General features: G+C 36.9%; 1 protein-coding gene across 1 annotated transcript in view; it reads left to right on the top strand.

The window, feature by feature from the left end:
* NSF (N-ethylmaleimide sensitive factor, vesicle fusing ATPase) overlaps positions 1-16,016 on the top strand; it is a 161,809-nt gene that overhangs the window by 44,269 nt on the left and 101,524 nt on the right. Inside the window, 3 exon segments of the mRNA XM_017519298.1 lie at positions 2,305-2,412; positions 2,888-2,963; positions 5,357-5,512. Of these exon segments, the coding sequence (XP_017374787.1) occupies positions 2,305-2,412; positions 2,888-2,963; positions 5,357-5,512 (340 nt within the window).

The raw sequence follows: 16,016 nt of genomic DNA, 5'->3' as shown, positions 1-16,016 counted from the left end.
TGAGACTGAGTTTCGCTCTTGTGGCTCAGACTGGAGTGCAACGGCACACAGTCTTGGCTCACTGCAACCTCCACCTCCCAGGTTCAAGCAATTCTCCTGCCTCAGCCTCCCAAGTAGCTAGGATTACAGGCATGCACCACCACGCCCTGCTAATTTTGTGTTTTTAGTAGAGACGGGTTTCTCTATGTTGGTCAGGCTGGTCTTGAACTCCCAACCTCTGGTGATTTGCCTGCCTCAGCCTCCCAAAGTGCTGGGTTTATAGACGTGAGCCACTGCACCTGACCGAGAAAACGTAGCTCTTGACCAGGCATGGTGGCTCACACCTATAATCCCAGCACTTTGGGAGACCAAGGTGGGAGGATTGCTTGAGCCCAGGAGCTCAAGACCAGCTTGGGAAACATAGTGAGACCCTGTCTCTACAAAAAAAAAATTTATTTTTTTTTCCCACAATGAACATCGTATTTACAAAAAAAAATTTTTTTTAAATAGCTGGACATAGCCCCAACTACTCAAGAGGCTGAGATGGGAGGATTGCTTGCGCCTGGGAGGTTGAGACTGCAGTGAGTTATGATTGTAGCACAGCACTCCAGCCTGAGTGACAGATCGAGACCCTGTCTCAAGAAAATAAAAAAGTTCTTAACTTTTTTTGGTTATGGGCTTATTTCAGAACCTAAAAAAACTGAATTGCCGCTAGACAGGAAAAGGATATAGTGCATTATTTTAAAAAGAGTACTAGAATTGGAATGAACCTCAAGAGATTAAACTATCTAACGCCACATTTACAAATGAGGAATTTTTTTTTTTTAATTTTATTTATTTTTTGAGATGGAGTCTTACTCTGTTGCCCAGGCTGGAGTGCAGTGGCATGATAGCCCACCGCAACCTCTGCTTCCTGGGTTCAAGCAATTCTCCTGCCCCTGCCTCCCAAGTAGCTGGGATAACAGGTGGCCACCACCACACCCGGCTAATTTTTTGTGTGTTTTTTAGAGGCGGGGTTTTGCCGTGTTGACCAGGCTGGTCTCTAACTCCTGGCCTCGGCCTCCCAAAGTGTTGAGATTACAGGTGCGAGCCACCATGCCTGGCCAAATGAGGAGTTTAAGATCTGAAGAAGGTAAATGGTATGCCCATGGCTACACAGTTAGGGATATAGCTGAGCTAAGGATTAAACAGATATTTGATAGTACCTAGTATGCACCAGCCACTGTTTTAGACACTGCAGATCCATAGTGAACAAAATAGATATGATCCCTGCAGTCATAAAACTTTCTAGTTGAGGAAAACAGAAAATAAGACAGGAATACCATGCTTAGTTAAACGTCTGATGAAAGAGGATCAGGACACTTCAACAGAGAGCCACTGCAGGGCTGTTGTGTATTGGATGACTAAAATTGTGCTCAGATTACCTAGCTAAACTTAATGGCTTTTACCTTTGCTTTTAGCTTTAGTATCCTAATAGAAAATGTTTAGAATGTTTAATAGGAAATGTTTTGGTATTTATAATAATTTAAAACCCAGTAAATGTAGAAGTCAGTAAATCCCAGAAAGAGAATCTTTCATAATACAGAGAAGTAGTAAATATCTTACTCCAGATCACTGTCCTTACTGCTTCTTCCCATTGGTGGTATTTGGTAATAGCAGACTTGATGGACAGGCCAACCTGTTATATTTACCATTATAAGCCAGCACATAGAAGAAGACCAAACTTTTAGAAGACACTCAGTAAATATTTGGTGAATGAGCAATTGAGCATTCAAAAGCTGTCTCTGCACTTTTGTCCTGGTGATAGAAAAGCATGAATTGTAGAATCATAGACCCAGGTTTGACTCTTGGCGCTCTCATTTACTGTGACTCTGAGCCTTCTTGTGTAGCCTCTTTCTGCATCTCAGCTTCCTCGCTAGTAAAATGAAGTAGTAGTTTCTGCTTCCAAGAGTGTTTGTGAATATTATATAACTGCCTGTAATGTTTGAATAAAATACCAAGATACTTTATTCTGTTAGAAATAGTAAATGTGTTTGTTACTCTTGAATTACTTTAGGTGGCACTCTGACATTTAAATTAGATAATTTGTATTCGTGTGAAAAACATTTTAAACATGAGTTTTGCAGTCATTTTGTAGACACTGATCATAAGTGCTAATTCCCTTTTCCTCTCATTGGCTATGAGTAGTTTGCTTGAGGGGCTGATTGGAGAGGGATGTATAAGAGAAAACTGGTTTTCTCCATTTGAAAAACACTGGTGATGATCTGAGAATCAAACCATTATATTATTAAGTGATTTTTCTCCCCATCCCTCTTTTCTACATAGCTTGTGTTTAGCTTCAATGAAAAGCTTTTTGGCCTACTTGTGAAGGATATTGAAGCCATGGATCCTAGCATCCTGAAGGGAGAGCCTGCGACAGGGAAAAGGCAGAAGGTATGTTTTATTTCTAATCATCTTTACTAGATCATCTTTATAATGTAATTTGTGCAGGTTGATTATAATTTTCCTATCTGTTGAGTGACTTTTTTCAAATTATGTGCTCTTTTAGGAGAGCAGGGAGAACAAATTGCTTTCATAGCCAGTATTGTTATTAAAATAGCTTAAAATGTACTTACTTGCAGACCTGATAGTAATGTAAAATGTAGACATATATGTACATATAATTTGCTTGAATGAAGATATTTCTTGTGAATAAGTAATAAGAAACACATTATTGGAAAGATATAGGCATGGAAAGAAGGCATATAGGAGCTATAGAAGAAAGTTATGAGAAAAGTAAAAGTAGCTCAGATGATAGTCTGAAGGTTTGCTTTGCACAGAGAGACCTCATTTCCCCTTCACTTTCGGCCTTGCTTTGACAAGTCCAGAAGTTTGCTATTAGACTACTAATTATTGTCTTTCCACACAGATTGAAGTAGGACTGGTTGTTGGAAACAGTCAAGTTGCATTTGAAAAAGCAGAAAATTCATCACTTAATCTTATTGGTAAGATTTACAGCTTTTAGAAGTTTCAAAATGAAGTAGGCCTATTTCTATTATACCTAACTCAACTACAGTGATTTCCAAATAGGGAAAGGAAAGAAGGGCATCTCTCTTAAGAGAGTTTATCACGGAAGCATGGGGTATTTCCTGTTTGTCAGGTTTGCTGATGAAAAAGTTTAAAACCTACATTTGGATCAACTTTGTCCAATAGAAACAGAATGTGAGCCATATGTGTAATTTTTAATTTCCTAGAAACCACACTAAAAGAAGAAACAAATTTTTTAAATTTTAATTCTGAGATCATTGTAGGCTTACACAAGATGTGCAAAAATAGCTCAGAGAATTTCTATATGCTCATTACCAGCTTAACCTGATGTTGATGTCTTATTTGACATTATCAAAAGTACAATGATCAAAACTAAGAAATCAACATGACTTCATTTCTGCTAACTAAACTACAGACTTCATTCAGATTTCACCAGTGTTTCCATTGTGTTATTTTCTGTTCCAGGATCTGATTCAGGATCCCATACTGCGTTTAGTGGTTCTATCTTTTTAGTTTTCTTCAGTCACTGAGAGTTCTTCAGACTTTGTCTTTCATGACTCTGAGAACTGGTCACTTATTTTGTAGAATGCCACTCACTTGGTTTTGTGTTAAATGAGATAGCATCATCATTTCTTTTAATGATTCAGATATGAATGTGCAAGTAAAGTCTTTCCAGCAGATTCATGATTTAGTCCTACTCTTGTACTTTAGCCCAACTTTTGTCATATTTAAACAATGCAGCTTGTCTGAGAATAGTAACTCACCAGAATAATGGTGCCATTAACTGGGCACTAATTCTTATTTTAGGTTGATGTAACTATGTTGATGTCTACCCCACTAGGGAGTAGAGGGTTTTCATTGGTTGCACTTCATCATGTCCAGGATCCCTTAGCAGTCTTTGGGTGCATGGCCTTTATTTCCTGTTCCACACATTACCATTCCCCCTTATTAGTTTTTGTTAATTATAAAATATTTTATTTATAAAACACAGATAGGCACTCGAAAAAAACTCACACACTGTAAAATTTGGTTCTGTTTTCAGTTTTGTAATTTGCTTTTTTTGCTTAGCATGTTTCAAACACCTTAAATACACACCTGTAACATGATTTTTAATGCCTATATGTCAGTTTATGGATGTAGGATATATTTTTCTATTATTGATCTAGTACATTTGTGAAGTTATTTCTTTGTATTTTATTTTTGTGTACCATTTGTTAAGATATCCCAAGGGAGTTGCACAACTTTCATACAATATAGGTATTTCCAAATAATCCATGGAAAAAAAATTGTCTAGTTAATTGGTATGCAGTAAATTTTGCCCACAAGAGGGCAGTAGAGTATAAGAATAATATTTTTGCTCCCTTTCTAAAGGAAATCTTAAGGCCTCAAAGCTCTAACCATAAAATTATCATCTAGTACAAACTTCTTTAAAGTGTTACTTTATTTCTAATTGACAATAATAATTTTGTATATTTATAGGGTACAATTTGATGTTTTAATACATATATGCATTGTAGAATGGTCAAATCAGGCTAATAACATATCACCTCAAATAATTAGCATTTTTTAGGGTAAACATTTTTTAATGTGACATTTTCTTCCCTGGTTTTATAAAAACTATATTATTATTTTATTTTTTATTTATAATAGAACGTGCTAAGGTACTTAATTTATTCTTTGTTTGAAATAGTAAATGTGATTCTCTTGAGTTACTTTAGGTGGCACTCTGACATTTAAGTTACATAATTTTTGTCCTTGTGAGAAAATTTTTAAACATGAGTTTTGTAATCATTGAAGTCTTTAGGGTAATTTCAGACTTTTGTGCACAAGTGAAGAGAAAGCAAAGAAGACATCAAACTTACTCAGTGCATCTCCTTAGGCTGAGGGGTTATATGTCCAACTACCTGTATAAGTGTAATCTACATAAATATATGTATTTTAAAATACACTTGTGTCAGGAGCCTTCAGCGACTGTGAGATTTCAGTTGCCATTCCTGCCAGATGGTGTTGTCTTCAGATATTCACATGATGTTTCTTCTGATCAACTTTAGTTAATTTGGGTAAAGATTAATGAAACCAAGTTTTATGGACTGATTACAAATAGACTACAGCCTAAGTTTAGCTAGTCATTTTAACAGCGTATTACCATAAATGGAGATCAAAGTAGACAGCATAGCAAAACTTATCCTTCTTACTGTAAAATCAGCTAAGATTATAGTGTTCATTTTTGTATATGTAAGGATAGCTTCTCTTTATTCATTTAGGATGCTCAGGGAGTTCTGTCTGTCTTTTTAGACTTAGTGATAAATTTGGTCCTTGTTTCACATTCGGTAATATTTGTTTGACACAGGCAAAGCTAAAACCAAGGAAAATCGCCAATCAATTATCAATCCTGACTGGAACTTTGAAAAAATGGGAATAGGAGGTCTAGACAAGGAATTTTCAGATATTTTCCGACGAGCATTTGCTTCCCGAGTATTTCCTCCAGAGATTGTGGAGCAAATGGGTAAGTTTAAAAAGGAAAATGTTATAAAATCTTGTATTGTTAAAAAAATTAATGCAATGAAGATTCTCTTTTCAGCTATTTTGAAATTATTTTTCAAACCCATTAAAGTATTTTTGTCTTAAATTTTTCTTTAAAAATGAACAGATAAGTTTTCTGAAAAACTTTCATAACACTAGAACTTTTAAAATTACATTTTAATTTTATGGGGAAATCATAGAAATAAGACTTGTGGTGGCTCCATTTTGTTTATTTATTTATCGAAGAATGCTTTCCTATGGGGCATATTTAGAAATTTCCCCTGACAGTAATAATACTTGTAGTAGCTCCATTTTATTTATTTATTTATGTAAGAATGTTTTTCTATAGGGCATATTTAGAGAGTCCACCTGACTCTAAAGATCACTATGGGTCAGATTTAACCTGCTGAATAATAATTATCTCTTAGACTGTATGCATTGTCCTAACATTAGTGGCCATTCCTTTTTACTGTGCTGTTGCATTACCTGGTTAGTACATCTTCATACCTAATAAATGGATACTTGGCATGTTTTTAAATTAAATAAGTTTGATCCAAAAAGACAAATGCAGGATATACATTGGAGTTTCTGTATTGCATGCAAAGAAGTGCACAACTCATTTATCACTTTCTTCTTGAAGGTTTAATTTATCTGTGTGAAGTGACTTTATTTGCCCAGTGGAAATGCTGTCACGACTGTTTTCATATCCATATCATCGTTCAATTGGAATGTGAGCAACAGAATATCTGAGAAAGGAATGTATAACAACAGTTTCTGGCAGGCTATTAGTGTAAAAAGAGTATCCATAAAAAATGGAAGGAGTATGAATATATTACTCCCCTCATCCCCATCATGCTTTATCTTTAAATTGCCACTGGAAGATAAAAGTATATTTATTATGGTGGGGATAAGAGCTGCTTTCTAGGCACTAAGTGCTTGGATTGTATTAGCCTTCTATTGTTGGTAGCCTTTCTGCCTGGCTGCTTACTCTGATAAGTTACAGGTACAGCACACACCTGTTCCCTGGGTAAAGGTCGAGTTTGGAATTGTATTAAGAGAAAATGACAGAGACCCTCATCACCTGAGTTTTAGACACCTTGAAATGGCAATAACATACTTTTTATCTCAAAGATACAAAGGCCACGTCCATTAAAAGCAGAATTTTAATTTGGAAAATATTTTAAATGTGGTAGTTCACTATCTTGGTAATGTGTATTCTCTATCAAGACATGAAAATATTGTTTAAGTGTATTTTGGGTAAAAGCAGAGATAAAAAGATGATTCCAAATGTTCTAAGTTATTCTTGTGGAGTGTTTTTACTGGTTTTTAGGACTGAGGTCTAGTGCAGGAAGAGTCTAATGATTCTGTTTCTTTAAACATTTATACTGTTTAGCCAACAAATAGAAAAATAACTGCTTTGGTAGTAAGCCATCTCTTTTCATTATAAATGTTTTCTCACTGTTTGGAAGCTATTTGAGGTACGTTACTGAGATACTAGTTTGCTCTTTGTACATTATCTAGATCCTGCACTTGAGGCTACGAGCAACGTCAGTATGCATTGGGTAGATACTGCGTAAAGGAGTTGGACTCACATTGGTCAATTTGTGACCTTTGCCAGCTGTTGGAGAGTTTTAAATTAAATCAGAACAGATTGGAATTTGTTAGTGAATTTCATCTGTTTCTGACATCTATATTTAAATAAGTTCAATTGCAGTAGTGTGCTTTTTGTTGTTTTTGATGTGCTTTTTGACTACGCACTTTGGATTTGAATTTTGTGACTGCCACTGTCCAGAACCTTTTTTATGGATTTATTTTTCTAATATTTTTACTGTAATTTGATTAGAAAAAAAAATGAGTTCTATCCTTTTAGAAAAGTCATTTTTTTTTTTGTCTTTATGGCTTTTTGCCATCAGGAAGCATGTATTATTAATTTCATTGAAAAGACCACTAGTATAAAGCTACCTGGCTTTTGAGCTGAATTGAAAAACTTAGTTACTTTATTCTCAATGAATTTACCGAATATCTAAAAAAAAGTAAATCTCCCTGTCTTTTTTAATGGGTAAATGGCTGAGAAATAATTCTCTTATAATGCGTGTGTCGTTCCCTATCTTCCAATAGAGGCTTCTTTTTTTCTTTGAACTGTGGGGGAATTATATAGTAAGATACTTTATTGCACTCCAGTTACAGTGTGGTTATAAAGTTCTCATTAGGCTTTGGTAAAGTTATATAAATAAAAATGGCTACAGTTTGACAGACTATAAATAAAGTTATACCAAATTCTTTTTATGCATATTCTGTGTGTGTGTGTTTTTTTTTTTTTAAACATGGCAGGTGGAAACAAAATGGATTTTTTTGTCCCACTCTTTGCTAACTAAAGACAGATCTGTATGGTCTGGAGATTCAGTGGACACTGAGTATGACTAGTTAAATCAATTCTAATTTTAAAAAAGATTAGAAAAGAATCATTTAGGTTATGGAGCTTTTTTGTTTGAAGCAGAAAACTTTACTTTTGGCTTGAGACCAAATTATTGTCTTTACCATAGAGTCTAGAGTTATGTCTACTTTGTAAACAGGAATCTTAACTAAATGGATTTTTTGCCTGTATATCAGTTTTCAAATTTACAAAGTAATAAATTTATAATATTCTTCTCTTCTGTCATTGTGTTCATCAGACTGATAATTATGCTTCTAGGAAAGAGTTCTTTCTTTTTGTTTATAAAATTTCATGTTGTCTTTTCAAAATTAAAAATTAGTTTTGCTACATACAGAATGTTGCTGATGAGATACAGGAGGACTAATGGACTTAACCAGAAGCACACAATTATGCAGTAAAATTAGGGATTCGATGAGGTAATATACATGAAAATAACTGGATTGGAGTTTCCAATCTGTTAGTTTATCTCTTGAAGTGCTTTCAAATACATAGTGGATACCTTTCTGCTTTTGTGCTTTTGTTATATTTTTGTAGAATTAACATCAAGGAAACCCTTAAAGGAGAAAGGAAGTCACATAAAGCTCTCTAGAACTGAGGGATAAAGAAAAAGGGATTATTTAGGGGAATATAAATTTAGACTTTTGTTTTTGTTATTGTTTTAATCAGAGTAACTATTGAGTTTTTCCCTTGTCTGAAGCAGTTGAGTTCACCCAAACCCAAGTGTGGCAGCTCTTCCTTGGAAGTATATGAGAGCAACCAGCCAAGGAAACTAAACCTGTAACTGCATTTAGTAAATACCAAATAGGTATTTAGTTAGAATGCCCTCCAACCCCTACAAAATAGATTTTTAATTAACAATTACCTTAAATCCATACTTTGGGGGCTGAGAGGAGCCACATTTGAGTCCCAGGGTAGAAATATGAACATCAAAGCTGGTATCTGGAAGTATGGGTGAATCAATTCATGAGCTGATTGCTGTCTTTCAGCATATTCAGGTGTTAACTGAATAGATACTAAATACTGTGTTCAGACACATATTCCCCTGCATGCAGTTTTGTGGAGAGTGTTCAGGATAAATAAATGATTAATTACCTCAGTTCTCACTGTGGCTCTTCTGTTGGCAAAGATAGCGTTTCTGCAAAGAAACTTCATTTTTCAGCCTCCCTGGCAATTATCTCTAAATTATAAATGTCAAAGCAAAAAAACAATCCTTTTCAATAAACAGTGGAATAATTGTCAAAGAATTAGTCAGCTTCTTTTAATGTAATCCTGGGAATAGGTTCACATCTACCCAAGGAAAGACCTAGAAGGAAAAGGGTGTAGAGGGAAGGCCTCAGCCTCACGCCGTCTTTCATTGGATCTATGGGGTGTAGATGTTCAGGCCACCTAGTGGGGAGGAAAGCCACTTGTTATGGTCTTGTGCCCCCATTCTTTGAAACTGACACAGTGTTCTTTTTGGTCTCCTTTCCCCAGTGTCTCCTTCTGTAAGCCCATTTTCAATTGTATTTTTAAGGTTTCTTTTGAAATTCAAGAGGAAAGCAACTCTTTTCTGATATCATAAGTGAAATTGCAGTTACTCTATGAAATAGAACTGCTGAGAAGATAAGGAAACTTTCAGTCACACAGACATCTTTCACATGCTAAAAACAGTGCAAATAAAACATAGTGGAAGAAAGGGCACTAAGGTTTTTGTGCATGCCATATTTGAGAGAGAAGGAGTTCTTGCTAAGATTAACATAAACACTGACACTCTTAAAATGCATTTTCACACCCCCACTCATGAGGAGAGATTGCATTTTAAATGGGGGTTAAGACATCTAGCCGAACTCCAGAGCTCTGTAAAAGGAACCCTAAGGCTAAAGAGCTTATCTGAAATTTGAAAAAAAGAAAAAAAAAAAAATGAAGCTTTCTGACATTCATCTTTTTTTCTTGTATTAGTCATAACTTGCTTTTCAGCTATATTTTAGGTTTTGAATGCCAACCTGACATCTGTTCAAGTCTGCCTGTAATTTATTAGCAGAGGAAAAGACAGCAGTTGCTCCCTAGTTAGAGATGCAAAACTTCTCCCTTCCTATTTTCCACTTAGTACTGATAGATGATACCTGGATATGAGGAATTAATAATGTACTAAAAACTTCAGGTCAGGAAGTTTATAAAGTTTTTGTTTTTTGTTTTTTGTTTTTAATTAGAAGAAGAAAATGGCTTAAGACCATATGATTTCCAGAATCTCTAGAGAAGGATTTAGAGACAAAGCATAGACCCAAAAACATACTTTAGATAACTTTCTATAAATTGAAGTGTTTTTTTACCTTGAATTTTTACATTGGTTTTAAATTTTTGAGTGAAATGTATATTTGAACAGAAATAAGTAGTTGTGCTTATATCTGAAAGTCAAGTTGTATGTAAATTCACCTGGCATTTTGCATTTGTAGACAGACTTTAAGAAATGAATCTTTTGGAGAGGCAGTGCTCTCTATGAGTCACCAAATGGATTAGATTTCTTGGCAACTATAGTTGAGTTACTTATAGATCAACAGTTGGGTCACTACAAAGTTGAGGTCTAAGTGTTAACCTGAGTGCCCACCAGTAAGAAACTGGTTAGAGCCAATCCTAAAATGATATAGCTCCACATGTAGAGACATGTTTGTGTTAATAAAAAATATATAGAAACAATTGCATTCTAAAAATCTCTAAGTACACACATTAAATTGATAAAAGTGGGTGGGTGTGAGGGCTGACACCTGCAATCGTAGCCCTCTGGGAGGCTGAGGTGGGAGGATCACTTGAGCTCAGGAGTTCAAGACCAGTCTGGGCAGCATAGTGAGACCTCATCTCAATATTTATTTATTTTCTTAAAAGTAAAAATTAAATTAAAAAAAATTTTTTTAAAGTGTTTACTTCCATAGAGGGAAAGCTAAGATGGGGAATAAAGGGAAACTTTTGTTCTTGGACTTGATTAGACCTTTATGTCTGAATGTTATACTATGATATTATAAATATTTCTAATGTGTGATTTTAAAAGCCAACAAACAAAAGATAATATCACAGTCTGTTTCTTGGCATGACTCTACTGTCAGCACAGAAAGTCAGCAGGAAGCAGGTCCATCCTTCCCCCTTCATGAAGTTTTCTGAGTGTAGAAGAGGAGAGTGCAGGGTAAAGGGCCTGGATTCCAAGGGCTTTGGTGGCAGCGCCTTAGAGGGCAGGCAGAACACCTATCCTGTTTGGTCAAGAAGAGAAAAACCGTTTCTCCACATATAATAAACTGCTTTCTCTCAGAATGTTCTGCGTTATGGTAATGGTGTCAGTAGTCTGCCCTTCAAACATGAGAACATTTGCCTACAGCCCTTTAGGCAGCCAAGCAGCATTAGAGAAGAAAGAGTGGGAGCAGAGCGAGCTGAGGGAGAGCGGAGTTTCTGACATTTGGGGGACTGGGCGTGAATTTGTTTTCAGTCTTCAAAAATCATTGTTTTGAGGAATCGAATTCACGTGACTAAGTGAAACGGTTGGTGTTTTCCCCTGCTTTACTCCATACGTAGGTTGGTGATGATAATGAGGGTGGTGGCTAATACTTACACAGTACCAGATGCTGTTCTACGTGCTTTATTTATTATTGTGTTTATTAGTTCTCACAACAACTTTCTAAAGGGGACATTGTATTGGCTCCACATTATGGAGCAGGAATCTCAGTCTCAAAAAGGTGAAGTAATGGGTCCAAGACACACAGCTTGTAAATAATAGAGTCAGATTTGAACCCAGGCCGTCGAGCCCCAGAGTTCATTTCCTTAACCATTATGTACTGTTCTCCCATGAAAGCCCATCATGTAAAACCATTTAAACGCGCCTTCTAGCTTCTAATTTTTGGGGACCTTTGAGGCAGTCATTGAGGGAGCTTTTGTTCTAACCATGGGCCAACCATGGCACCATTAACATTTTGGGCTAGATAATTATTTGGTATGGGGACTAGGTGTCCTTTGCATTGTAAATAACTAACTTTTCTAGTAATCTGATGTGTTTAACTTGTCATGAGCTCAAGAAACGTGAAGATTTGGCGGTAGGGCTGTAATGCCTAATCCCTAATGCCACTTTTTTTGTGTGTTTTTTCTACCTGTTGTAGCAGAATACAGGAAGGAAGGAACTGGTATGGGTGTGTCAGAGAAATTGTCTTAAGTAAAGTGTCAACCTGAAGATGAAACATAAATGTTAAAATTAAATAATCATTTAAAAATTCAGCAACATAGGCGGGGCGCAGTGGCTCAAGCCTGTAATCCCAGCACTTTGGGAGGCCGAGGCGGGTGGATCACGAGGTCAAGAAATTGAGACCATCCTGGTCAACACGGTGAAACCCCGTCTCTACTAAAAATACAAAAAATTAACTGGGCATGGTGACGCGTGCCTGTAATCCCAGCTACTCAGGAGGCTGAGGCAGGAGAATTGCCTGAACCCAGGGGGCGGAGGTTGCGGTGAGCCGAGATGGTGCCATTGCACTCCAGCCTGGGTAACAAGAGCGAAACTCCGTCCCAAAAAAAAAAAAAATTCAGCAACATAACACGTGATATCAAAACCAGTATTTGATTAAGTGCCAAATGAATAGCACAGCTGATAAACCCTGTAGGAAATGAAAGAGAATCACAGAAGACTTCATGGAAGGGGCAGGGTTTGAGTAAGGCCTTAAATGCTGAGCAGTTTTAGATGGGAGGAAAGAGGGGGATAGTTGTCCATATCCTGGGAAGAGTGACAGACTAAACACGGTATAGACTTCATGACTTAGACAAGTCTAGCAGAGCTGTTGTTTGGAAGAAACAGGAAATAAGATTAAAAAGTTAGTTTAGGATTGGGTCATGGAAATCTGTGAGGAGATGAGGACTCTTTTTGTAAGAACTTTCCTTATTTAACCTTCCAGGCAGACTTAGGTGCTTCTCTGAGTCATGGGCTTCTCCAGTGTTTCCCTGCATCTTGTATATACTTAGAATCAAGCTGCGTTCTTAATGTAATTATTCATTTGCATTACACTCCTAAGGCAGAGTTTCTCAACCTTGGCACTATTGACATTTTAGGCTGGATAATTCTTTGTTGTAGGGCACCTGACCTGTGCATCACAGGACATTAAGCAGCATCTCTGGCCTCTATTTAATGTCAGTACTTTCCTTCCTCACCACTCCGAGCCCCAATGATGATTTTTTAAAATATAGTGAAACAGTCCTGTGTTGAGAATCATTGCTCAAAGGCCTTTGAAGGCACAACTGTAATGTCTTCTTATCCATGTGTTATCAACATCAGGAGTGTTTGGGATGTGGGTTGCAGATCATTGTTGGACCATAAACCACTGTAAGCAGTCCCCAATAAGGTAAATATTGGAAATGAAGAGTAAGCAATTAGAAATGTTTATAGCAATTTAACATTACCACAATGTTTTAAAAATTAGATTTTACAAAAATATTGGTCTACAGTGGATTGGAAATCTAAAAGGAAAAAAAAATACAACTGGACCTTAGTATAAATAGTTTGAGAAGCACTGGCCTACATAAATATTTGCAAAATGAATGATATTTTTGAACCAGATGCCTTAGAGAAGAGATGAAGTGAATAGTCTTAGAGACCAATAGACTATTGCTGTCCAGTGCATGGTATTTAGATCTGGATTGGGGTGATGGCAACAGGAATGGAATGGGAAGAAAATACATGAAAAAATTACAAACGTGAAACTGGCAGAATTTGGCAATAGTTATTGTGGGTGACAGAATTGGAGGTGAAACTCAGGTCTTGTGAGAAAATGTTGGAAATAGGAAAATCAGTAGAACATAGTTTTGGGAGAGTAGAGAATATCATTGCACATATTTTCAATATCATGAAAGGAAACTGGAAGCTGAACTGAAGAGAGGAAGAATTGCTGGCATTTCAATTTGTCGAAGCCTAGCTTCAATCAGTCTGCACATGTTTAAGAAACACACTGTTAACCACTCTTGCTTAGAAAACCCTCTTTACTTGGCTTTTCTCACTCCAAGTGTTTCTGGTTTTCCTTTTACCTCTCTGGCTGTCCCTTTTTAACCTCTTTTGTATCCCTTAAAATGTTGAGGTTCTTCAGGAGTCTGTCTTTGACCTATTATTTTTCTCTAGTTATTCTCCCCCAAATTGATATATCTGTTTCATAGCTTCAGTTAGTATCTTTATGCTGCTGTCAGATATGCCACCTCAGTCTCAGTTTAGCACTCTGGATTTGTACAAGCATAACGTGTTGGGTATTTCATGATCACACAGTAAGCTTGAAATTAAACACATTCAGTTGCCCCCTCAGTCCACTATAAACCTGCATCTATGTCTGTGTTTTCTATCTCTGGCATACTCTAGCCAAAAATCTGGACACCTTCTTTAACTCCTCTCTTTCCCTCACCCGCCACTTCCAGTAAGTCACAGAATAGACTGTCAATTCTGCAATCTCCTCAATATCTCTCAAATCCCTCCAGTTCTCTCCACCTCCCCCGCCACTCTTCCTTCGGGACACCATTATCTCTTGCCTGAATTGCTCCATAAGCCCTCAGCCTTGCCCTTCTCTAATCCATTCTCCACACTGTAACTGGAGTGATTTTTATAAAAAGGCAAGTCTGATCCTGTCACTGCACTGGTTCAAACTCTTTAGCAGCCCGCCTTAACTCCTTACATGGTTTACAAGCTCTGTGTAATCTGGCCCCTGCCAAACTTTCCTGCCTCACCTCTCAGTCTGTGCCCCTCCCTCCCCCATACTCTCTGGGTTCCAGCCAGCTTGTGCTGTTTTCAGTTCCTCTAATTTGCCATGCTACTTTCTCTTACTTCTATCCTAATGTTTAGTTTTTTGTTTGTTTCTTTTTTTCTCACCATCTTTTTGTCCAGTTTCTGTTCACTCTTCAGCCCAAAGCTTTGATCTCACTTTTTCCAGAATAAGTAGTCTTTAGTGTTCCTCCTGTGTGTTCCAATAGCTCCATGTTATTTTACGCATTATTACATTGTCTTATAATTGCTTATTACACATCTATATCTCGAGTCCTCCCTCCATGTCCCTGCCCTCACAAACATAATATACCGTCAATAAGGAATAGGTCTTATTTATTTTGGTCACTGGCATATTTTCCCCTCCCAGCATGGTGTCTGGCTTATAAGTTTTCAGGAAATGAGTAAATGCCAGGAACTTGATTAATCTTGATTAATTAAATAGGACACTTGGACGGATTGACCCAGGCTCTGCCCTCATGATGCTTACAGTCTATTTGGGAATAACACTGTACTTGCACATCCCAAAGCAGTACTGTGTAAAACATAAGGCACATTGTGAACCAGATTAGCAAAGTGGGCCACATGGGGAAGCAGCAGATGCATTTGAAGAGCAAGACTGAGCCATGTCTTTTAAAAGTCAGAGCAGATATAATGTTTATAATTTATTACTAAATCCATGTAGATCCTCTTAGATTCTTAATCTAGGAAAGACCTCTTGGATTGGTCCTGAATGGAACAAGGCTTCAGAAGAAAGGGAAGAGTATCTTCCTTGGGTACTTGTGAGCTACCATTTGCTTCATTGGGAACTGCCATTCTTATGTAAGGGTACTTACTTACACAAGAATGTTCAAATTTAAGAGCATCAGGTCAATATTGTGTCTGTCACATGCACACATGTATTTTCTATTTTTAATTATTTTTCTATTTTCTATTATAAAAATAGTGCATCCTCATAAAACAGCACAGATAGAGTAAAAAGTGAAATCTCCCTTCATTCTACTCACTCCAGTTTTACTCCCTCTCCTAGAGGTAGTCACTGTAAAGAGATTAGTGTGAATTTTTCAAAACCTTTCCTAAATATTTGTACAATAATGTATAATTTGACTGTGTGCACTCAGGTATTCATTCATTCATTCATTCATTCATCTATTGAGACAGGGTCTTGCTCTGTTGCTCAGGTTGAAGTACAGTGGTACAGTTGTACTTCACTGCAGCTTTGCACTCCTGGGCTCAAGCAGGCCTCCTACCTCAGCTTGCCAAGTAGCTGGGATTACACCCAGCTAATTTGTGTGTGTGTGTGTGTGTGTG

The sequence above is a fragment of the Cebus imitator genome, unplaced genomic scaffold (assembly GCF_001604975.1).
Source record: "Cebus imitator isolate Cc_AM_T3 unplaced genomic scaffold, Cebus_imitator-1.0 Scaffold735, whole genome shotgun sequence".
NCBI classification, from domain to species: Eukaryota; Metazoa; Chordata; class Mammalia; order Primates; family Cebidae; genus Cebus; species Cebus imitator.
The sequence above is the reverse complement of the archived record's forward strand: the minus strand, read 5'-3'. Positions and strand labels throughout refer to the sequence as shown.